A 24,563-nucleotide genomic window follows, 5' to 3' on the forward strand; every position below is an offset into this window, starting at 1 on the left:
TCCCAGCTCGGGGCGGATCCGTGTTGCTGTGCCCACCGCCCCCAGGCCCGGCTCAACCCACCGCCCCTCATCAGCGTTCCGCCCCGGGCCGGGCGGGGCCTCACTCAGTGCTAAGGAGTAAAGCGAAGTAGAGCTGTGCCCAGCGCTGGGGTGAGCAGTGGGACGGTGAGCAGGTAGGTCTGGGGGTCCCCAGTACGGCTATGGGGGGTGATGTGAGGTGAGCATCTATATGGGGTTTGTATCACCCCATAGGGAGCCCCCTCGGATCAAGTCGGTGGGTTTTATTCTCTTGAAAGCACAACTGAAGTCCTAGTGCTGGGGTGAGCAGTGGGACGGTGAGTAGGTAGGTCTGGGGGTCCCCAGTACGGCTATGGGGGGTGAGCATCTATATGGGGTTTGCATAGCCCCATAGGGAGCCCTCTCGGATCAACTTGGTGGGTTTTGTTCTCTTGAAAGCACAACTGAAATCCCAGCAGTGGGATGGTGAGCAGGTAGGTCTGGGGGTCCTCAGTATGTCTATGAGGGGTGAGCATCTATATGGGGTTTGTATCACCCCATAGGGAGCCCTCTCGGATCAACTCGGTGGGTTTTGTTGTCTTGAAAGCACAACTGAAGTCTTCCCGTTGCGTCCCTTTGCTCGGTTATAAGGATGCAGCGCTTAAGCTGCGGCTCGTTAAGAAAGCGCTGAAACTTTACCCGGCTGATAAACTCTAAAGCAAAGCAAAAGGAAACGCTCAGACTCGGTATAGAGGAATGTTATGTGTGTAGGGAGTCTCGGGGTAAAGCTCCGCTTCGTTCTGTTAAACAAAACCTCCAGCAATCACAGCTGGCAGTCGCTGCTTTGTCAGACGGCTCCTTGTTGCTAAACGCCTTTATACCCATCATGGTTTGGTTTCAGCTCGTTGTTTCCTTACAGGTAAGGTTTTCTGGTTTGGTTTCCAGCTTTGTATGTGTCTTGTACTCATGGTTCCGTTAATGAATTTCTCTCTGTTATGAGAATTGATGGGAATGTTGGATGTAACTTACAGTTAGCCTGGATGGAGCACGTTAGTTGAAGTTGATGGCACCTGGTGGTGGTTTCGCATCTTCATAGTGCAGGTGTTGCTGCTGGTGTTTCTCTGCTTAATTGGGGTTTCAGACATTCATTGTTTCCCTGTTTTGAAGTTTCCAAATCAGACCTTCCATAGGAGCACAGGTAATATCCTGTCCAGGGTGTCTCTAACAACCTATGGCTCTTTTAGCTGCTATGAATATGCAACTGTCAAATATTCCCCTTCTGTTCCCTTTTGAGAAGCCTTTTCTTATGCATTTCCTCAGGAGCATCCAGTTTTTAAAAGCCTGCCTTTGAAACAACTCATATTTTCCTGCTTTTCACAAAGGTGTTGAAAACTGCCTAATTTATTTCCCTAATTTGCTTGGTCAAAATGTGGTTTTACTTCCTGATGCGCCATCAGCAGGGTGGCAAAGAAAGGGAAGTCTGACAGTTCCCCCATCTTATTTTCTGTGCCATTCTTTTCCTGGGATGGAAACCATATGGTTTCCTCCTTCTCTTTCTCCCTTCTTCCTTAGAAGTTTTAATAGCTCAGAGTGGAGAGTTCTGGTTTCATTCTTACCAGCTAGGACTGTAATTTGGTCTACTTTTAAGGCTGGTGACACAGCCCTGCCACAACTAACTAAAGGCAGGGTGGTGCTTGGAAATATCTCCAGTTCCCCAGCATGATGCCCTGGGAACAGTTCCACAGTCCCAGCTTCTGGGGCACCACCATTGCTCCATGTTGGGTGTCTTAGTGGAAAACCTGAGCATCTCCCCTGCCTTTAAAACAGCATCTGTAGAGCTTGTGTCCTGAAGGCCAGGCTGGTTGCTGGGTCTGTAGGAGGGTGGGAGGTCATTGCTGTTCCCTATGCAGGATTTGCAGCCATCTGTAGCACGTCTGCTGTCAGCTCAGCTTCCTGTTTATGCTGCAGTTGGTTTGAGAACAGGCTCTGGAGCAGCCACATGGATTGAGGATATGGCTCCAGCTGGGGGCTTGGAGCTCCAAGGTCCCCATGGGGAAGGAAGGCAATTGCTCTCCTCACACGTGTTTTTCTTTCCTATAGAGCATGAGCCTCCTGTGGCTGTAGGGCAGTAGGTTTCTGTGGGGTAGAAACTCAGTGATCATGTTTTGGACGTGGCAGCTTCAAGTCAGCAATGAACCTTTAAACATCAGACTCAGGAAGAACTCCTCTGTGGGCAGGTTACTGGAATTCCCAGTGCACCACTTTTGGAAGCAATCGGTGTAGTTCACAGCCAGGATTCGCTCTATTGCTTGTGCTATGAGGCAAGATGCTTTCTGCTGCGTTCCCAGTTGTAGCCTGGCTGATGCTGTTACATGACCTGCTGTTTTCTGCAGTACTAGCAGGAAAATGGAACAAATTGGTTATTCTTAGTGCTCAAATGATTCCTGCTCCCCCTCTCCCAGGAAAGGGACTTTTATGGTAATCACAGCAGTGACACACAAGGTTTTCATAGTGGCCTGCTGGGGTTCTTGCTCGTGTCTGTGGGATTTTCGCTGTGCTTAGCTTGCATGAGGTCATGCTTGAAGAACCCTAATTGCATCAGTAGCCTCAGGAGAGACATGAGTATAAACCTTTTTTTCCTCTGCTTCACCTTTCGTGTCAGAAAGTTTCCATAGACAAATATATATATTTACAGAAAACTGGGGACTGACTGGCTGCTTGGTCTGAATGGAAGCCAAGCTTTTTTACTGGACAAACAGCTTCATAATTTCTGGTAATTGCTCATATAAGGAAGTCATTTCTCCCCTGCTGTTTGGTATCCCTGGTTGACACCCTCTGCCTGTGCCCACTGCAGATACCAGCTTGCTCTGGCACTGCCGCTTCTGCTCAGCTTCCCACTCATGGCTCCTCATTCCTTATAGGGTTTTGACTCTTCCTGCTGATACAGCTGCAATTTTGTGACCCTGGCTGGAAAAAATCTAGAGACAGCAATGTTTTGTGTGTTGGTACCATCAGAATAAATGTAAATGGATGAGAAAATAAGAAGGAAAGGGAAAGCAATTGTCAGAGGGCAGGGAAACTTTATCGGTATTATTTAATCTTCTGGTTACTATTGAGAGCTTAGGCTTGCTTATGAAGCTTACAATGGTCAGGGGCAAGGGTTGGGAGTTTGCAAGTGAAGGGGTTCAGCACTGCAGGTTCTGGTGGGGATGCTGGATTTGGTGGCTCATGCTTTGTACTTTAGGTGCTCAGTAGAGAAGTGGCATTTATTGTAATGACTAATGCATAGTTACTGGGCTTTATCCATTAATAAGTAACGTGAATTCAGCAGCAGTCAGAAAGAAAAATGTTCTGTTCTAGGGAGATGTAGTTGCTGAGAAAAGTCCTTGTTCTTTGTTTCTTCTTTTCCTTCCGTTTTGCTCTGGCTTTGCCAGGTGTAAAATACAATTGTCAGCAGTTTACAGGGAAGGGGGAGTGTCAGTTTTTCCTGTCGAAGAAAATACCAAGGGTCTGATTGCAAAAAAGAAGGGAAACTGAAGAATGCCACATGGCTTCCACCTTCCTGTATTTCATCCTTGCAGAATTGCCTCTGCTGTGTGAGTCACTTGGTGTCTGTTGGTGTTTGCTAAACGGAGGACAGCTTTAACAAATGATTCTGCCCTTAGTCAATAGGAACACGCTGAAGGGATAGTGTTACTCTGGGATGAAACAGGACAAGGGCATTAGGAGTAAGCTAATAGTCTTAAAATTCTTAATTGAGAGTTATTGGAAACAATTAAGCGTGGGATCTAAATAGCAGTGCAATAGTGATCCTAAATTCATGTTCTTGCTCTTAGTGTAGCATCTCTTTGGCTTTCTGATTTGGCTCTGGATGTATCACTGTGTATAGTAACAAGCTTGCGAGTTTGAGACTTATTTTATATAAAGTACTTAGAAATTTTCTGATTAAAAACAATCCTTAAATCAGCCACTTCTGATTAGGGTCATTGCTGGACAAAAGCTGGGTGATGCTTATGCCCAGTGCCATTCAAGTTCAGGAGCATAAGTCAGCTTCCATCCAAGGACATCATCTTAACTGCTTCCTAGCTGGGTTCTGAGCATCTAAGCTGTAAGCCAGAGGAATGAGCTGCATCCAACCTGAGCTGTTAGCAGCCCCTAAGCTCATAAATCCTGTGAGCAGAGAAGCCAGTGCAGGTGACTGGACAGCTGGAGCCATTCTCTGCTCACAAGGAGGAAAGGGACCTCTGAATAGCTCAAGGAAATGCTCAGTGTTGATGGAATGGCTGCAGATCTGTTTCCCTAGTGCTTCCTTCACCACATGTTACACTTGACCCTGCCAGTACTAAACACCAATAGGAGGCAAGTCATTGTCCCCAGTGGCAGATTAAACTGCTTGGCCATTGTTAAGAGTCCAAGATTTTCCTCTCTCACCCTGGTTAAATGACTGCTTGGATGTGCAGCCAAAGTAAACAGGAGCTAATAAAAAAAAATGGAGAGATAACAGATACAGTCTAGCTGTTATGGACTAAACAGTCATGCTGCAGCACAAAGATGTGTGGGTTTTGCTTGCTTGTTTTCTCCTTTAGTTTTTGAAGCTCAGTTTACCTGAAAATGAGGTGGTACAGATCAAGTATACTTCCTTTCTCCTGTATAGGAGAACTTTGAAGAAGAAATTGATCTTCCAGGATCCATGTGTCGTCTCTGGAAGCCTTTCCTGTATTCTCCAACAATACATTTCCTTGTAGACAAGAAATGCATTGTCAATGGATTTTTTTACCTTTTCTTTTACTCAATGCAGTGTGAAGGCCATTGCTGCAAGTTAACACGTTGACCAGAAGTCTGGGGTGCTGCAAAGAGGTGGGATACCTACAGGGTTATCACAAATACTTGAACTCACGGTAAAGAGTTTTGGAGAGGGTCAAAAAAAACTCAGTGTGAAACAACCATGTAGAATAGGGGTTGGATTCTCCCTGTATTCCTGTGATTCCCATGGAATGCTACGTTCTTTTACAGGAGTTGAAGTGAATAGCTGGGCAGGTAGAATAAGTGTTTGGACACGCATCTGCTTCAAGTACTTGGATGTTGCTAGCACACGTAATCGCTTTGTGTCTGAAGCTGACTGAACTGCCCAAGTCCTTGTAGTGTAGGTTGCTTTGCTTTCCTTTCTGTGGCTCAGGATGACGTGCCTGCTGTTCTAGTGGGTCCTACATTCTGGTCTTCAGCCTCTTCTGGCATCAAAACTTTGTAGAGAGACCAAGGGCTGAGGGTGCGATTTGACATGAAAAGATTACAGGCTGCTGGGCAATAATTACCATAAATGATGCAGACAAGTCCAGATCTAGAAGCAGCTTTTCCTCTTTCATCCCAAGCCAGTTGTGGCTCAGGCTGACAGCACACCTGGAAATGAGGTAATTGAATACTCTGCCCACATTGTTCAGATTAGCTGGGGTTTGGGCGCAAGCAGCGCAATTGTTTTCTGTGCTTCTGGGCAACTTTTGTTCCCCTGCAGCCAGGAAGCCTTACTGGTGCAATGAGACAAGACAGGGTGATTCTCTTCCTTTCTTGGGAAAGGAAGGCACTCTTAAGCCACCTGTGGTGTGACTTCCCTGAGCAATCCCCTTTCCAGATGTGGAGATCTTGCTGCTATTGAAGTATGGGGCGGAAATACTTCCAGGGCTGCCTGAACATGTTATTTAGGTCAATTGGAAGGAAGATGGCAACATGAATCAGAGAAGGGGTTGGAAGAGGAGGAAGGTCATTAGGTAGTGCCTTGCCATCCCCTGCCAGCGTAGGATTTTTCTCTGCTAGTGCAGAAGAACATTTAGAGATCCCGTTTGTTGTCTTCTGTACTCTGCATACTCCCGTGTCTGAGTAAGTGGACTGGAAATGAAAGAGAAGACTTCAGACGAAAGCTTTGCCGTTATCTCTTTGCATCAGTATGTCTCTTTCCTGATGGATTAGCTAATCTCTCTCAGAGATACACAGAGCAAGGTCTCCTCTTCGTTCCTCTGGAAAACAAGCTTCATCAGAATAATTGCTCTGACTACGTCCATTTGGGGTGAATGAGTGTCGAGAAGATGCTTTTATGGAAGCACAGCAATCCTGTTTTTGTGACAACTCTTGTTGGCACAAGCTGGAGGGGGGTTCCCAGTAGGTGAGTGGCCCAGAGGGGCATGAGGGGTAATGCAGAGCAAAGCTGACAGGGTGGGCTGAAGTGCTGGTGGTGGTGGTGGGAAGCCTCCTAAAGATGTCCCATGTGGGCAGGACTTTGCTGAGCTCCTCGTTTCCCTTCCCAGAGGAAGCAGCCTGAATTCACCCGTTGCTCTGTAGAGACCTGTAGGCTAAAACAAATTATTCTTACGCGGTAGAAAACACTGAAACCAAGTTTAACTGATGAAGCAATTTGCCAGCATTTAGCCTCGAGGTCCCTAGTCCCTCAGGGCTCTCCAGTGCAACGACTTGAGCTGGTTTCCCAGAAAGATTCTCTTGGATATGTGCTGTTGGCAATACTCTGGCTTATTACTGGCCGTTTTATTTTTCCAAGAGCCAGCTCTTGTTAGCTTCGTTCTCACAGTATTGTTTTCTTTCTAGAAGAAGCTTTTGCTGGCTCTTCTAAGCCATCACATGGGAATTGCTTACTAGCTTAGGTTTATTTTTTTTTGTTTTGACCCAAAGCTGCGCTTCGCTCCCCTCTGTAACACTGCCAACATCATTTCCAGTCTCTTTTAAGCATATGTTTTGCAATCATATCTAAACTCTTGGCTCCAAATAGCTGCCTTACAGAGAGATCCGTATCTTTTAACAAAGGAATCGAGAAGCTAACAGTGAGAACAAAAGCAATATCTTGAGAGTCTTTAAGCCTCTGCTGACCTTTCCCAAAGGCTTCAGCTGAGGATCCTGCATGTAGAGAGCAGATGGCAGAGAGCAGGGCGGCCTTTGGTCAGTTTGCACAGTCCTCTGCCCCATCCCTGGATTTGCTGGAAATGTGCACTGCGTATTGTTGCCATCTGGGATCAAGTGTGCTATTCTTACTGTCTCCGGGGAGCCTTCTCCAGCAGAACCCATCTCTGATGGAAGTCTTCTTTGGCTGCCCTTGTGCTCAGGCTTGTATTAGCAGTGTGGATTTCTGAGATGTGACAGCAACGTTCTTCATAGGAAGACTTGGGAGGTGTCATGGCTGGGAAAGACCAGTGAGCTGCTTGCTGGCTGAGTTCTCCAGGTATCCAGTTGGGTACCTTCTATTGAACCAGGCAGCAATGAGATCACTGTTAACATCTTCAAAACTTCATGACAAACAGCTGCAGCAATGCAAAAGCTCTCATTAAACCAACTGATGAATTGCCTTTGCTTTCCATAGTTGGAAGACTTGGGCATATAGGTGGCACGACCAGTCAGGAAAGCAACAGCAGAGCTGGAAGTATGTTCTGTGTTTCCTGACATTAGGATGCTCCTCCTTGGCTTGCATCAGTGCATGAAATGGAGGTTGTCTGACCTGCAGAAATAAGGGTTAAGGTTAAGCAAATTGGTGTCTCTGGGAGTGAAGTTTCTCTAATTAGCACGTTGCTCAATTTGGGTTGCAGGTGAGTTGAAAGTTGGAGCTGCTCCTTGTGTTTTTACGGGCTTGTTGGTTATTTCTGTCCTCATTGATTCTTTGTATTGCAGTAATGTCAGAGATCTGAAGGTTGTGTATTTCAATTAAATTTGTGCAAAATGGCTTCGGGGCAGTTTCAGCTTGGGAATCTTTGTTGTTGTCCTTGTAAATATCAAACCTGACGTACCAGACTCAAATAATGCAATCAGGATGGATTTTCTGTAAATATTTCTTAATCCCTCTCAATTGTCATTCTTAAAACTTGGGCTCAGCTGCCATCTGTCGCACAGGCAGAATGAGGGCTCTGAGTGGGGCAAATAAGAGCCCTTGGCGGTGCTATTTACACAAGTTGGAGTTGAGCTGGGTTCGGGATGTTCTGACCTGCCCAAGTTGCTGCTCATCCACTTGTACCAGCTGCTGCTGTGTCTGGCACAATTTCCTGCATTGCTTTTTAAAGGCTTCTGTATGCAGGGACAGGGGGGAAAAGGTAAAGAACATAACAGAAGATGAGAAGATTGACATACTCCATAAAGTTCCTTTCCTGATGTTGCATGCTGTGGAGCCAGCTCTCCCTTCAAGCTCAGCCATACCCGTTGCCATGAGGGTTTTACCTTTGCACAAGGGAGCCTGGAGCTGTGTGTTTTCCATCCTTATGCAGGGTGGATGGCCAAGCTTCAAGGGATGGGAAAGAATTGGGCATGGAGGTCATGATGGGAGGCTTCGTGGTTCTACATGAAGTGTCTGTTTATAGGAAGAGCTGAGCTGATGTGAAACAAAAGGTGCTTGGTGCTCCTGGAACTGAGATGCTGGGATACAAGCTGTGCCAAATGCAGAAAGAAATTAAGAGCAGAACCAAAATCCTTCCTTCCCTCTGTTTTGAGGCTCAGCAGTTTGGTGTGGAAGGAACAGCCCTGCCTGCGCAGTGGTCCCTTAAGCATTTAATTATTGGGAGGCTACATCCCTGTTTGTGCTTTGTCTTATAATGTGTGCTCAGAGACCCGCATCGCTTCCAAACCCCCATGCTCCATGTGTCTGACTGCGTGTGATGGATGGCTGACTGCTGAACCCCCAGCATCCGTCTGCCTTCTGCTCCAGCCCAGACTCCGTCTTGCTCCTTCCTCAGTCCCTGGAGCCCTCCAGCTGTGCTTTGCTTGGGGCCCATCTGAGGCTCTTATTGCAACCATCTCCCAGCAGAACCAGTGGGACAGTCCCAGGAGGCTCTTCTCAACGTCTGTCCCTTTGTCCCTGGGTGTGTGGGACTCCAGCCTTGTGCTTGCTGGCCCCAGGGCCTCACTCAGCCGCATTCGGAAGGAATCATAGCAGAGTTAGACCTGGCAGATGGAGGCCTGTTACCTCACCCCACAAAAATGCTTTGTTATTGAGAAAATGGAAACTGTCTGAGGTTTGGGAACTGAATGGAGTCATTGGTGTCTGTTTTAACCACAGTTTGGTGGTGGCTGCTGAAAGTTCCCCTTGCTGAGCATTCCCTTTTCCTACACCCATAATCTTCAAGTCATCGGAGAGCTGCAGTGATTTAACTATTAGCTGAGCGAACGCTGAATGCTGCTGCATGCTCTGCAGGAACTTCGCTAAAGCCTCAGCATCTTCCAGCAGAAGTAAAATGAGCTGCTAATAAATAACCCTTTGCAAACTGTTGCCCAGAAAGGTGATCCATGTGCGTATGAAGCCAAATTCAACTTCCTTTTATGATCTCAGCAGTGCCCCTTGTTTACTTGATTTATTTTTAAAGCTCTGCACTAAGATTAGGCAGGAGCTTCTTAGGGGAGAAAAGGCACGCACAGACACTGGTGTTCTGTACCACGGGTATCTGAATCCCAGCTCAGAAGAGAAGTTTCATCTTGCCAGTGTTTTTATAAGATAGATTTCAGTGCTGGGGAAGAACACAAGTAGGGATTCAACTATAAGCAGGCTGGTTTTCCTATTGCTCTGCATGATTCGGGTGAGTCAATACAAACAAGCTCTAACTAAACACAAGGCTTGTTTTAGTTAACAGATAACTGTGTGCATTTGTGCCACTGTAGGATCTGATATACCCTGCCAGTATTAAACATTATTCACTAAGCACCCTATTAAAACTAAACAAAGCAGTGTTAGCTTTTAGGAAATAAAAATGAGCGTTTTATTTATGTGCATTTAAACTAACAAATCTTCGTAAGCCAAATTGATGCCTTCCAGCTGCTACAGATGTTTTTTACATGACGGAATATTTCAGTGCTTAGAAAAACCTAGAATGCTGGAACCACGAGATATTAAATATTTAATTATTGCACTGGAATGTAAATAGGGTCTCTCGATATTTAAAATCTGTTTACTCAAATTTCAAGTGCTTACTTAGAAACTCTTCAATTAACGTGGTTCTTATCTTGTTACGTGGGAAGAAGAGTGATGACTTGGCGTCTCCTCCAGATTTCTTTCAATATCAACATGGGTTTTAGTAGCAGTAATTTGGTTACCTGGAGAGATCATCCCAGCTGCTCCAAGCAGAGCCAGGGAGTGATGTCTGCTGTAATGGCCTCTTTCCATTTGAGATCCATGCTTTCTGTGTGTTTGCAATGCAACCATAAAAATCCTTTCCAGGCTGAGCTCTGGCTCCTCAAGTCTTTGGGGGATTTCTTAATGCAAAATGCAAATAGCAAAAGCAACTGGCAGTTGATTTTTCAGACTCTATCTTTGCAGTGCAGAGCCCATTGTGGACATGTGTTGTTCCTGTAGTTTTAAAGCAACCTTATTTCTCAAATGATCCAAGCCCACAGGATTTCCCTTATGTATGCTTGAGGTTCAGTATTTTCTCTTGCAGTTTGGATGGTGCCTAAACATCGTGCTATTTCCTACCAGAACAGTGTATCAATAGCTCAGTGCTACGGGGGAGAAATGTCTGTTTCAGGGGGCTTCTTTTAGGCTCTTCTAATGAACCAAAAGAAAGGAAATAACAATGTAAATGTCTATCTGAAAGGACAGAAATTCCTCTTTGAGGTCCACAGCTGATGGCAGGATTCCTACGTAGCACTTAGGATACAAGGGTGGTGAAAAAACAACAGGGAGGAGACCCCGAGCTGTCTCTGAGCTCTATTGTCAGAGTGGAGCTCCCAGGCACTGCCCCAAGCTGCTTTTGTTGGGCTTTTGACCTCACCTTGGAATTCCACTGCCCTCGGTTAAGGAAGAAATGGTTTTAATGGGTCTTAAGACTTAACACAGCCTGAACTGAGGTGTAGCTCTGTGTGCCACATTGCTGCGGTGCTGTATTCCAGCTTCTTGCTTTGAAAGCCCAAAGTTCCAGTGCTGGGAGCTGCACACAAAGACTCCTCATTGCTCAGGTGAAAGGTCTGGAGCACAAATTCAGGCACAGTGCTGGGTCTGCTCACCTCAACCTTTCTTTCCCCCCTGCTTCTCACATAGAACAGTTTGTGGGCTCTGTTTGGATATAGATCTGTAGCATGCATGAGCGGACGTCATGTTTTCCATGCTGCTGCATCTCAGGAGGAGAAGGAAGCTTTCTGGTTCCGTTGCTGGCCAGCAACATGGATCTTAGTTCCTTTTTTAGCCCTGCCAAGCTTGCCTTGAGCCAAAAACCTTTGAGGTGCAAATCCCAGGAGGGAGATAAAATAGCTCCGTGCCCTGCAGGTGTTGTAAGGGTAAGTAGTGCTCCTGCTGGTGACAGCTGCTGGGGAACTGACCAAGCAAGAATCCTGTGAGAGGAATGGGATGTCGGGTCTGTGGAAACTGAGCACTCTGGTGTTTATGGTCTTGCACTGGGTCACCATATGTACTTGTGTTGTTTGTGACGGGATGCTAGGGAGCTAAACCACCTTCCAAGCAAACTAATCTTCAGTTTGTGTCCTGGGTGAGGGTTAGTTACTACCTGCCTCTTTTCCAAGCACATTAAACTTCAAATAGAAAAGGCAGTAATTAAAATCTAAGACATTTCAGTGGCTACCTTTAACTCAGTGAACACTTTTCTACTAAGAAAACTGCTGTGATGCCTAAACAAGAGGTTTCTGGAATATGTGAAGTGTCAGAGGTACTTATTGAAGTCATTAATAGCAGAAAGTACACTGTGTTGCATGTAACTCAGCCAAGAGAACTTTTATTTCTAGTATTTCTCAACCCTGTGCAAACATCATGTAATGCACAGGAAGATTAATTCTGGCCTGTTGGGCTTGTATAGAAGTCTTGGATGTGTTGCTTTTGGAGAGCCTGAGCAGCTGTATGTGGAAAATCAGAAATGCATTTCATGTTGGCAGAGGTGTTGGACCATAAGCACACACTGCATCATGCTCTGTGCTCCGAAACAATGACTCAACCCAGGAGTGATGAAATACGTGCTGTCAGATCCTTGATAACTCTGAGCTTTAATTTCAGAAGGAGATGCAGAGCAGAACTTGGAATAAGAAGGGATAAGAGCAGTCCAGGGATTTTGAACAGCTGGGCCCCAAGTGGATGGTGCTGTACAAATTGCACTGACCCTTTCCAGTGGAAATCAGTGAGCGCTGCTGTCTTCAGGAGGTTGAGAAGCAATTTATATCCAACGAATTGGAATCAGGGATTCCTGCGCCCTTTATGAAAATATAGAGTAACTCGAATTGTAAGAGTCCAATTTCATGTCACAAGTAATGAAATCTGAACCTGTGCAGGAAATAAAATCCCAGTGCTGATGTCACCATCTGGTTTATGATGTGGCTGCTTTTGTTCCTGGGCGAGCACTCGAGCGTTCTACAAGTGAGGTGCTTACAGGACAGAGTCCCTTGCACTGCACCTGCTGATAGTGCCTGCACTGTGAGTCAGTGGGAGCTGCCCCAGCACATCCCCAGGCTCTGCACAGATCCTTCACTGCCACAATGCAAGGTAACAACAGCCTGGAGGTTTGGGTTCCAATCTCTGCCAGCTTGGGTCACACTGTCTGTGAGTAGATTGGTTTTTGGTCTAACCTACGAGGAGAGCAGAGGGAGGTTTGTTGGGTGCTGGTGTTTTCTTGCTGTAGTGAAGCCGGAGTGCAGGAGCATGCAGACAGCCCTGAGAACTCTGCAACTCTTGGTAGAGAGCAGCTTGCTATTGCTTCTTCCTTCAGGGAAAGAGTGTGGAGCATCTCCTCCGCTGCAAAGAAATGGGACGTACTTTTGCAACCTCTGCTTCATGGGCTGAGACATCAGCTCTTCTTTGTGTGGAAGTCTTCATGTAGAAGTTTTGAAGAGTCCAGTTTTGGATCTATCCCTTTTTATGTGGGTCTCCTTGTATATCTCAGATTTAAGCATGATTATGAGGTTCTGCGAATGAGCCACAGGCCTGGATCAAAGGCTGGTTAGTGTTACTCTTTCTTATCTCTGTGTGTTTGTTCTGCAGAGGAGCACTTTTCAGCTGTTCTTGAGTTTCTGGGCAGTCAGCAAAAGTGCTTTGCAGTGGCACCTGCCAGCAGCAGGGCTTGGGGCTGTGGCTCCTCCACACACAGGAAACTCAATGTTTAGTGTGTTAGTGATGTAGAGGCATTTACACTTTATTTTGTGAGTGCTTGTGCCCATTTATAATAGCTGCTTTCAATGTATGTTTTGAATGTGGCAAGTCTTCCCTCTCAGAAGTACCACCAAAGACTGCATCTCAAAGTATGGCAGGAACTGGAAAGCATGTGGGTTTCTGCACATTTATTTTTAGTGCTTGCAGTGGGTTATTTCTTCGAGGTTTTATGTAGAATACACAATAATCACAACTTCTGCAGCTTAAAGCGTGCAGCACTAAGGGTCTAAGTGAGAAGTGCTTTACCAAGGAGACTGTTGATGAGCAGATCACCCAGCAGAGAGATGATTAACTCTAGAAGGTTGAAACTTACTTTATGTCTACATTGGCAGGAGAATGGCTCTGGGAGACCTCCCTCTTCCCGTGCCATGTCCTTCTTAGCTTGGCTCGCTGTCCTTGGGAGTGCTGCCTTTTTAGGGACGGCTGCAGCTGGCACATGCAGCATCTCCCAGGCAACAGAAGATCTTAGTTGTGTTTCGGACCACAGGCGAGTGGTTCTTGGGATGGTAACCTGAGACAGTTTTGCCTTTGCCAGGATTCAGTCCTTCCCTAGAATTAGAAGTGCTCACATGCTGCGGGTTACAAAGCTGTAATTGCCTTTGCTTGCGAGGGGCACAGCAGCTGTAAGAAGTGTGGTAGGCAGGACTGCAGGCTGTTGCACAAGAAGTGAGGGCAGAGGCAAAGAGGTCCCTGGCTGGTGATCAGACAGCAAGAAGGCAGCTGCATAGCATGCAAGTGGCAGTGCAGTGTCTCCCCTATCACCTTGGCTTCTGCTTTACTCTGCTGGTTTTGTATGCAGATGCAGTGCCATCCACCTTCCTCAGCATCACTGTTATATGCAGGAGACTATGAATGCTACAGCTTGGGAGGCAGGGAATTGACTCAGAAAGAGAATATTTGGTCTGAGGGAAAAAGAAAATCCTTTTGCCCTTGAAGCAATAGGCAATTGTTAAATAAGATGTGTGTTCTAGATGTCTTTTCCTGCTCCTGTAGATCAAAGTTACTTTGTGTATTAAAAAAACATCAGCAACGAAAACTGAAGTTGAGTGGATCCTTAATCAACCAAAGGGCTGCCAGGCTCTCAAGTGAAGGTGATTAATAAGGGTTGGGCTCAGACCATGCAAGATTGCTTTTCAGCATAGATGCACAACGCATGCACATGGCTGCATCTACCCCTTGCAGCCTGTCCATGGGTTGATTTTCATGCATGCTTAGAGACAAGCTTGAGGCTCCTGTGCAAAACACAGACGTAACCTTTTATTCAGGGACTACAAAACGCTTTGTAAAAAGAAATTTAAATTATTCATTGCTTCTGAACTAAGAATGGCTTCATCCTCAAAACAGCTAGAGGAAACAAAAACTACAGCACAGAGCTGGAATTGTAAGAGAACATTAGGGAAATAAAGCAGAATGCCTTGGTTTTGCAGTGATGTCTGCACTGAGATGCACAGACCCCGTAGCAAGCACCTTGAGCAGCCTGATTCTTTTTTTCTGCATGGAAGCTGTGGTGTCTGTTTGTATTGCAGGATCCTTGTGTAGTGGGTAGATCTAAGACGAAGGTAAGTTGGCCTCAGTGTGCAGTTAGTCATTTCCTGTCATGCTTTCATGTTTGAGTTGTAGTGTATTTGTTTTGACCTTTATTTCTTGGGGCAAAGAGGTTTTGAGACATTGTTTCTGGAGCCTTCATCCTGCAGTTGGATAAGCAGTTAGGCGTCTGTGTGGCCATGGACCAAGTCAGCTGGGTTTTATGGTCATCAATGTGGGGCTGGTTGGTTTGTTGGTCTTATTGTGGACGTACATTTGATATACATTTGTTTGGTGGCGAACTCTGCCTCCACACAGGTGCCCCATTGTGATCCTGATAGGTTGGGATGGGGCTACAGCACACAGAGCAAGAAAAGCAATGCTACAACAACGAGGTAACACGAGGCCCACAAACACCAGTTTGAGGTTTCATCTGCATTTATATATATACCCTCTTTATGACTTTCTAGTTGAACCCTCATCCAGTTACGATCTCCCACCACCTTTTCTTGTCCATCACTTTGTAACGACAAGGGCAAAGGAGGCTTACTGATAGATTAATCCACCTCTAAGCAACAGGCACTTTCCAGATTAGCTCCTGCCTGGACCTGGTATGAAACCTAGGGGCTGGAGGCCAGCTGCTGCCCGTTAATTTGTTTTGATGACTATCTTTAGGGTTTGTTTGTGTTCTCTTGCAAATAGGACAGTGGTAAGCATACGGTCTGCTCAGGGCATCTGAAAGGTTTATTCAACCCTGCGTAATAAATATATTCCTTATTCTTGCCTGATTTTCTAGTTGAAAAAGGAAAACAAGGGGAAACTAAAGAAATGTGTGGATTTGCTACTAGCAGGTTCTCCAAATGGGAATGGCCAGGCCCATCTATCCTAATAGCACTGCAGCTGATGCTGTTGAGGCCAAGACTCCCTAAGCATGGTGCCTTCAGTGAGGCAAGTCTAAAGACCGTGTGTGCTCTCAGCATGCATGTTTTTGGTATCCCTGTTCCCATAATCGAATAGGAGAATACCCTTCTTTCAAATGGCATTCAGAAAGCAGTTGCCCACTTGATTCTTACTCCTTTTTCAGGCTTTTTTTATGCATCCAGCCGTCACTGTCCCAAGCAGTGAATCTCCTCTGATTGAAGCTCCCGTGCTCGGTCACGCTCCTTGAAACTTGGCTCCAGTGTCTTTCTTCCTATTATGGTCACCCTGGCCATGTCTGCAGCTGCTACCCTGCAGCCAGTACCACCTCCAGCAGCAGTGCTCATTGCAAGCTGCTGCCAGTGGGGCCTCCCTTGGCTCAGTTGGTGTGGCACAGGGTCAGGTACTTGGGCCATACTCTCTCCTAAACCTCTTCATAGACCAGCAGAAATCTCCTTAGGCACGTTTTGAAGCCCCATGTTTCTTGACCATCTGGTAAATGAGACTTTGTTTTGCTCAGGAGAAGTTTCTGATGTGTTTGTATTTAACTGCTCTGCTTTTTGGACTTCCTCCTTGAGTTAAGTGGTGGGTTTGAATCATGGGGGTCAAGTGGTTTCAATTCCTGACTTCCTGTTGCATGCACAGAATTTGCTTACTTTGTATACATTTTTAATAAGATTAACAGCTGATCTCTTGAAGAAATGTTGAGTTTCCATGCCAGCAGAATGACACAGGGTGCTTGTTCCAAGTGGGTCCTTGCAGCTCTGCCTTCCACCCAAGGCAGGGTTTGTTGAATCTCAGTCCATCCCACCCTCTTTTCCGCAGCAGTGTGGAAAGTTGGATTCCCTTGCAGAGTGGCCTCATTAAAAAGAGGTTCTTTCTGTAAAGGACAAATGTCACAGTGTGTACAAACACTGGCTCAGAACTCTGTGCCATTACCTTGTATGGGGATGCTGCTTTGTGAGAACCTGACTTAGTAGCAGCAGGTTTTCCATTCATGTTAGTAAAGTTTTATGTTTCCTTATCTTCAGAGAAAGAATGAGGAATTTATTACCAGGGGATGAAGGTCTATGAACTCAGTAGTGCTCTGAAACCAGAACGGCATCTTGGAGTGCCTCAGAACCCTGCACATCCTGACAGTTCTACTATGTCCATATGGGCAAAGCAGCTTCTGGAGCAGGGAGGACTTCTGCCAGCCTGCCCAGGTCTGCTGGAAAGTCTTTAAGCACATCAAGGGTGAGGTTATTCCCATGTGCAAAGTGCAGATTCTGCATACAGTCTCTCAAAGTGTGTTGACTTTCCTGGGAAATCTGACTCACTGTTTATAGTAGTTCATGAAATTAATCTTAACTAGGAAACAATTTGTTTTCCAGATCTTCTGAAGTGTGTCTGGTCTAGCACAATTCAGTGGGTACTTAAGTTATGCGTTTTGCTTCCGGAATTAGCACCATTGATTCTGATGCAAGAAGGCATAAAAGGAGAATCCAGATCACAGATCTTATGTACAGTGCAGGGTGTTTCCTCACAGCTGTGGCAGCCATCTCGATGGATGCATTGCAGAGTTCCAGGCCAGCAGTTGATCTCCTTGTGCTTGGAATAGCAACGATACTGCAGGTTTTTGGATGCCTGCAAACCAGGGCACAGTACCCCAGTGGTGCAGGTGAGCTGTGCTCACACTCTGCTGCTCCTGATGTCCTCTTATGGGCCACCCGTGGAGCTGGGAGGTGCAGCTGTGAGCAGGATGTGACTCAGGGATGCTCGGAGCAGGCGGGGCTCTGTGCAGGCAGGATCCAGCTGGTGAAATGCCTGGCAGCCTCTTGCCTCCCCCAGCTCTCACCTGGAGGCAGCATCTTGCAGCAGCACAGATGCTGGACTGCTGGCCCAGGCCTACAGCTCACAAGTTTAGGGGCAGAGGGGAAAAAGCCGTCCCCATGTGGTTCCCAGAGGTGGGAAGGGGGACGCCTTTCAATCCCCAGCCTCGTGCAGGGGCCAGCGCTGCTCCCATGAGTGAGCAGCTGGTTTCCCTTTTAGGGTTGGACGAGAGACAGAAACAATGTCACGCGGATTCCAGCACCCATAATGTTTCTGGAAAGCCAAGGGGAACAAAGAGCGTTCTCCTCTGTTGACCTCAAAGCACGTTGAGGACCATCTTCCAAAGCTGCCTCGCCAGGAGGTTTCATCCTTACATGGGAGCCTGTCCTGCAGCACTGCACTGTGCCCACCGCGTGCCTGTAGGTGTGAAGCGCGAGCGCCAGGGCAGCAGGCAGAGTGAGGAGAGAGGCAGGAACCCGACACATAAAGGCAGCTCTATTCCTGTGTCCTGGGAAGATTAAGTGCTTCCCTGGGAATAGCCTTGTTGGGTTGCTCTGGGGTCGCCTGGTGGAGCAGCTGGTTGTGACCTAACAACGAACAACAAACGCATATGGAGTTACACAGGACTGTAGGTTCATGTTGTGTGTGAGACCTCGTGGTAGCCTGAATTCACTCCAAAAGTGCTTAAACTCTAAAGTGATTGTATGCAGCAGAAAGTCTGGCCCCGGATCTATTCTTTGCATGATAGTTCAAGACACTAAAATGAATGTAACGATCTCCTGGGGCTGTTGCTAAGCCCTCTGAGGTGTTGCTGTGCACAATGACACCGGCGTGGTGTTACGTGCCTGGTACTCTCTAATTAGAAAGCAGCCTCTGCTGTGCGTCCTTGGCGAACCGCTGACCTTTCCCATACGTGCAGCTATTCTGAGCTCTGTTCCAGCCTGATCAGGTTTGCATCCCGGAACACTTTAAATATTGTTTGCGAGGGGAGCTCTCGTTGCCAAAGCTGTTTGTTCTTGGGCACAGGCGAGAAACTGAGCTTCCTTTCCTCTATGAGCACAGCTCTGTCAGGCAGAAGGATTGGGTGGGCAGCTGGCAGGCAGAGAGATGTTATTTCTGCCCTCGGACAGCTGTAGGAGTGCCCCAGGTCTGGCAGCCCTTGTCCTGAGATGGGTGAGTGGGTGAACGCTCTTTGGAATCCTATCAGGTTGGTGCAACACCTTGGTTGGTGTCTGGAGGCGTTGCTGACACCAGCCTAGCTCACAACTGGTGTTTACAGGGTGGTGCAGACTGCAGAGTATCAGCACATGCTGATTAGCACGCATGATGACAGCCCTAAAGTCTCAGCATCAATTTAAAGGGTCCTGAAGCCAGGACAGATTTTTAATGCATTTTAAAACTCCACTTCTTGTCTTCACAAACTAAAACAGTTTCTCAGATCCTCGTTACAATCACAGTAAGAAATTGGGACTTTTGACCTATTCCTTTGTTGTGTTTCTTTTCTCTCACCTTTCTCTGTGCTTTGGTGACCACATCCGTGGGTGAAGATGTGGAGTTTGCTGTGGTGTCGTGCAGGATTTGTCACTGCTGCACAACGCTGTGTGCATGACCAGAACAAAGAGAGCAAACAGATCATTTCCTTGCAGCTTATCTAAGACAAATAACTCTGAGTAAACTTCCTGGGCCTGGGTTTTATTCTCTGCAGCACAGGGTCTGATCCTGTGTGCTCTTGCAGCAGCCTCAGCCGTGTGATGCTTCGTTCTGCCAACCCTAAACCCTACAGCTAGGACCAACAGAACCAGATCTGCTCGAAGCAGAAAGGAAGCAGCGCTTTGCTTCCAGTGCACCCATTTCTCCCAGTCTTTGGCACACCAGCACAGTGCAAGCCCCTTGTGAGCAGGGTGGGTATTGTTCTGGCATAGTACCATTCGGGCCATTGCTTTTGAGCAGAACTTGAAATACCATTTTCAAAGGGTTTCTATGGGTTTTGCTCCCTGTTCCATGCGCTCCTGCAGCAGCACCACCCATCTAACTGTCCTTGCTTTGTTGCTGGGGACACAAGGAGGGACAGCCCCGGGCCAGCAGCACTCAGGGACTGAGTGCATCTCACCAACAGAAGCCAAGGCTTCTCCCATCAAGCTTTTTTCCCCTTCCTTCATGTTTCCTGATGTTCTCTGACCCCATGTTTTAGGACCTCAGAGATAGCACAGCCCATTAAGCAAACACAGTAGCTCCAAGCCCTGGCGGTATCATGGTTCCCAGGGCAGGAGTGCTTATTAGAGGCCCTTTTATTACAGACACACCTTGGAAAGTTCTTCTCTTCAGCAAGGCTGGGAGGAGAAGAGTGGTAATTTCATTTTCTTTCTTCACCAGAGAGAAAGGTCCCAGGTATCTGCAGCAGTTGAAGGCAAGCAGGGTGGCAGGGGGGAGCATTGGGGGGGTGTGGGTGCCACAAAGGGAGAAGGTGCTTGGGGACAGATCTGTGGCAGCAAGGGGAGCACTGGCACAAGCATCTAACTGGCTCTTTTGAATAAAGCCCCATCCCAGTGCTGGGCTGGGAGCTGTGAGGCAGAGCAGTAGCCCCAAGCTGCCAGTGGGGATGAAGCTGTCCCCTGGGGCAGGCAGCAGCTGGATAATGAGCATCTGAATGGGGACTTTTTTTCCCTGTCCGCTGGTCACGTAGCCATGTGGGAACGCTGGATTTATTCCCCAGTAGTGCTATCAGCACATACCAGGCTTCACAACAGCTGGGAGCCATGAAGCTTGACCAAGAATAGCTCTGGGGAACTCATTGCCTGACTCAGAGCTGTCTGAAGCAGATCCTGCCTTGCGCCAATGGATTGTTGCTGCCCCAGGGGGGAACTTCAGGGCAGCAGGCATGAAGTGGGGGGCTCCCGGCCCCCCCCAGGCACTGGGTTGGGGATGGAGCTGCAAGGCTCCTCTTGGAGCAAGTGGGATCCTGGAGGGAGCTGCAGCGTGTGGCTGTGCCATGACTGCTCAGATGTAATTCCATGGGCTTGTCTGCACTTGACAGCAAGCTGGTATTACATTAGGGTGTGAATTTGCAAGCGGAGAATTCCATATTTAGGAATAACCAGGTTCAACCAAACAGCAGGAAGATACTCTCGTTCTGGAATTAATGTTCCAAAGAAAGCACCCGAGTTCTGTACGAAGAAGGGGACAAGGAGCGATGTCAGATTCAGATCTGCATGCAAACCCCAAACACCTCTCTTGCTTGTAAAGTAAATGCCCTCCCCTCTGCTTGCTCCCTGAAAAGAATTTGTAGATGGAGCAACATAATGCGTGGAGCAACACGTGCAAGGAGGTTTGGTGGGATATGACTGCAGCCGGGTGCAGCGTGGGGTGCCCAATTCCAGCTCCCCTGCTGAGCAGCTGCTTTAAAGTCCTGGAGCTGTTCCAGCTCTGAATGCTGCAGCTCTATCAGGCAGCAGCAGCCTGGGGCCATCCGCAGGGGTCCTGCCCTTGGGGGGCTCAGTGGGGGTCTCTGAAGGAGGCTTGTGGTGGCTGTCGCATGTGGAAAACAATTCTTTCTTTTTTTGATCCTCGTTTACCCTTTGTTTCCCAGCAAAGAGCCAAACAGTGCAGAGCTCCCTGTGTGCACGCATCTGGATTTCTCTGAGTGTGCTCATGTGGTTAGATCCATCCCAGCTGTCCACAAACAGATTTGGGGAGAGTGTTCAGCTGCAAGAACTCAGTTCCCTGTCCTGTTCTTGTGTCTCGGGGACATGGGGCACTGCAGGCACATCCCAGGCAGTGCAAAGCAACTCTGAGCAAGCACTCTGCTGCTCTCTTAGCAGGTGAAGGCAGCCCTCAGACCGGCACCATGACCGAGTGCTTTGACTGCGACAACTGCAAGGAGTCCTTGTATGGGCGCAAGTACATCCAGATGGACAACGGCCCATACTGCATCCCCTGCTACGATGCCCACTTCGCCAATACCTGTGATGAGTGCAAGGAGCTGATCGGTCACGACTGCAGGGTGAGTACAGGAACAAGGCAGCGCAGTCCGTAGGTGTCCGTCCCCATCTCATCCTACTGTCCTCTCCAGGAGCTGTACTATGAGGATCGCCATTACCATGAGCACTGCTTCCGCTGCTTCCGCTGTGACCGCTCGCTGGCTGATGAACCCTTCACCTGCCAGGATGAGGAGCTGCTGTGCAATGACTGCTACTGCAATGAGTTCTCCTCCAAGTGCATCGCCTGTGAGAAGACAGTCATGCCAGGTAGGAGTGGGCAGGCACTGTGGTTTGCTCCATGGGGCTGCAGGGTCCAACACCAGGGCAGTGAGTGGAGAGCTGAATTTCTGCCCTCCCACTTCTCCTTCACTGCGAGTGGACTGGGCACAGTCCGGTGGGACAACAAGCTGTGATCAGCACAGCCCTGACTGTCTGTCTGTTTCCCTTTCTTGTGGGGAAGTGAGCTGAGGAGGAGATAACAAAGGGTTTCCTGGGCATTTTCTGGTATGTGCTGACAAAAAGGGAAGGAATGGTTGAAGGCGTGTGAGTAACTCTGGAGATAGCCCGAGGCAAAGGAGTGCCTTTGCTTGGCCATTCTGGCATTCTGCAGATATGGGTTACAACAGGCTGCTCTGCTGTGGCCATATTGGTGCCAGGGGAATGTTGCTACAGCCCCCACTTGTAGCTACTGCTGCTCCTGGGTCTCTCCCCCATCTGCCTGCATGGCCCTACGTGCCCACACCACTCTGTCATGATGAGCAGGACCCTGCATTGTCCTGCAAAGCCTCTGTGTCCTGTGTGAGCATAAGTGTCCCCCAATGCCTCTCTGAGCACAGCTCTTCTTGCAGGATCCCGCAAGCTGGAATACAACGGACAAACCTGGCATGAGCACTGCTTCATATGCAGCAGCTGCCAGCAGCCCATCGGATCACGATCCTTCATCCCAGACAAGAAGGATTATTACTGTGTCCCCTGTTACGAGAGCAAGTTTGCTCCACGCTGCACTCGCTGCAAAAAGGTACGTCTGGCATGGCAGGCTGAGCCACGCTCCTGTTCTGGGGGGTTCGTGTTCCCAAAGCAGGGGGATCTGCTGGTTGAGAGGACAGGGTGCCCTTGCATAACACAACCCTGCCACAGTCAGAGGCTGCTCCACTCTAGCAGTGCCAGGGATGGGCAGGCTGTGTACCAGCTCTCTCCACACCCTATCAGAGAATGGTTGAGGTGTCAGCACCCTGGCTGATGGCTGCTCAGGTTGTGGTAGTGCCCCTGATGACACATGTGCTTTCTTCCCATAGACCCTGACCAAGGGAGGAGTGACCTACCGGGACGAGCCGTGGCACAAGGAGTGTTTTGTCTGCACAGGCTGCATGACCCCCCTGGCTGGCCAGCAATTCACCTCCCAGGATGACAACCCCTACTGCATCAAGTGCTTTGGGAACCTCTATGCCAAGAAGTGCACTGCCTGCACAAAGCCCATCACAGGTGAGCAGGATGGCCCTAGGGACAGTGCACTTCCACCTGGCTGGCCATGGCTCAGAGATGAACCAAGACATCTAGCTGTGCAGACAGCTTGTCCAAATTGCTCCCCAACGGTCTTAACGCTGTGCTCTGTCCCTCCCACAGGCTTCGGTGGTGGTAAATATATCTCCTTTGAGGATCGTCACTGGCACCATAACTGCTTTAACTGTGCCCGCTGTGACACCTCGCTGGTGGGGAAAGGCTTTATCCCTGACAACGATGAGATCCTGTGCCGCGACTGCAGCAACGACCTATGAGCCTTGGAGGACACCGTGGTGCAGGGGCTTTCTCTATTCTTCAGAGTCTTTGTGCCAGTTACCCCTCACAGCAATGCAGGGGCAAGGCACAAAGCATAGGAGATGAGGGCTGACCCCGAACCATGGTGTGTTCAGGAGGTTCCTGTGCCCCTCCTTGAAGGCTAGAGTATGCTACACTGTGGCTCTGTGCAGAGCCAAAGCTAAATAAAATTGAAAAGGAGCTTTGAGATCCCCATTATTTACTCTTTCTTTTTGCTTCCTGTCTGACTGGGCATGAGCTGAGCAAAGGGCAGCAGCAGCAGCTTCAATGTAGGGCTGCTGGATCTGCACGCTGGCAGCATGCATTTGCTCCCCTGAGCACGGCACTCATTCTTCTTTATTCCCTGCCCTGTGTGCTGCAGGGCAGCAACTCCCACTCTGGTCTTGGCGGTGTGTGCACAGTGGATGGCTTTGCAGCCCAGAGTTGCACAACCTACGCATGCGGGGCTGTCTGCCCTGTTTGGGAGGCTTGGGGACACCCAGCTGGAGCGTGAGCACATGTCACCACTATGGGATTCCTGTAGCCACTCTGCCACCTATGTGCTGCACCCTTTGCTCAGCGTGGCTCTGCATTAGAGCTCACAGGGCTGGAGCACCAAACCCCTGACTATCCTTAACTGTTAAAAACAAGGTGTCTCAAGGCTCACATGAGGGTTTGAGCCAGCCTTGCCCCCCCCCCCCCAGTGCTCCTCTGCAGGGGGAGCTTGTGCTGTCTGCTTAGTCTGCATCCCCCCTGCTCTGCCCTGCATGGGGCACTTCCCCCAGCCCTGCTTTCCTGCTTAACCCTTGCTTCTCTTGAAGTCATCTTCTTGTGATGTTTATTCGTTTTTTTGGTTCTTTTCCCCCTCTTTTTGTATTCTTTTGTCATGATTATCTGTTATTAACCAGCTGTGGGATGAAGGGACTCTCCCCCCTGCCCAGGATTCAGTAGAAGCAGAAGAAGTTATGCATGTTAAAGTGTTATTAACTCCGTGTTCAGAGTTAATTTCTGTTTGGAACAGGCAAATGAGAGTTGGTGTGTTTGCTATTCTGAGGCGCTTGGAGCAGTCTCTAGAAGGAAGTGTCCTGAATGTCAGCCTCTTGTATGTTTCCTAAGGCTTTATATAATAAACCATTTTAGTGACACTCGTTCCCGTGTGTTTCTCAAGCAGAAAGCACAGAGCAGTACTACAGCTCCATGCTCAGCCCTGTCCCCCTTTCTATCCCCATATGGGGGTGGAGCTGATCCCCCACCACACTCCTACCTCCTCTTACCCAACCCCACCAGCTGTACCAGACCCCATGTCTCTGTGCCCACTCTGCAGCTCCAGAGCAGTGATGCTTTGTGGCTGCTCACAGCCCCTACCACCGCTCTGGGTATTGCCTCGCACCCCATTGCACACAGCAGCTTCCCCATCTTGCGCC

General features: G+C 48.3%; 1 protein-coding gene across 4 annotated transcripts; it reads left to right on the forward strand.

The window, feature by feature from the left end:
• Positions 1-106: 106 nt before the first annotated feature.
• FHL3 (four and a half LIM domains 3) lies at positions 107-24,284 on the forward strand. 4 transcript variants are annotated; one of them, XM_015883660.3, is made up of 6 exons: positions 107-173; positions 21,184-21,368; positions 21,438-21,612; positions 22,194-22,363; positions 22,641-22,827; positions 22,969-24,284. In XM_015883660.3, exons 2-6 carry the CDS (start codon positions 21,213-21,215, stop codon positions 23,118-23,120), a joined length of 840 nt encoding a protein of 279 aa, XP_015739146.1. In that variant the 5' UTR covers positions 107-173; positions 21,184-21,212; the 3' UTR covers positions 23,121-24,284. The 4 variants fall into 4 exon arrangements, with proteins under 4 accessions (XP_015739146.1, XP_015739147.1, XP_015739145.1 ...); XM_015883661.3 differs by having other exon boundaries at positions 21,187-21,368; XM_015883659.3 differs by lacking the exon at positions 107-173 and adding an exon at positions 12,300-12,451.
• Positions 24,285-24,563: the final 279 nt, after the last annotated feature.

This window comes from Coturnix japonica, chromosome 17 (assembly GCF_054131305.1).
Source record: "Coturnix japonica strain WE chromosome 17, WE-NBRP24, whole genome shotgun sequence".
Taxonomy (NCBI): domain Eukaryota; kingdom Metazoa; phylum Chordata; class Aves; order Galliformes; family Phasianidae; genus Coturnix; species Coturnix japonica.

Excerpts from the sequence above, each read along its gene's own strand:
- FHL3 (XM_015883659.3), top strand. Across the intron at positions 22,364-22,640 it reads GCTGCACTCGCTGCAAAAAG|ACCCTGACCAAGGGAGGAGT; the intron begins GTACGTCTGGCA and ends TTCTTCCCATAG. Across the intron at positions 22,828-22,968 it reads CTGCACAAAGCCCATCACAG|GCTTCGGTGGTGGTAAATAT; the intron begins GTGAGCAGGATG and ends TCCCTCCCACAG.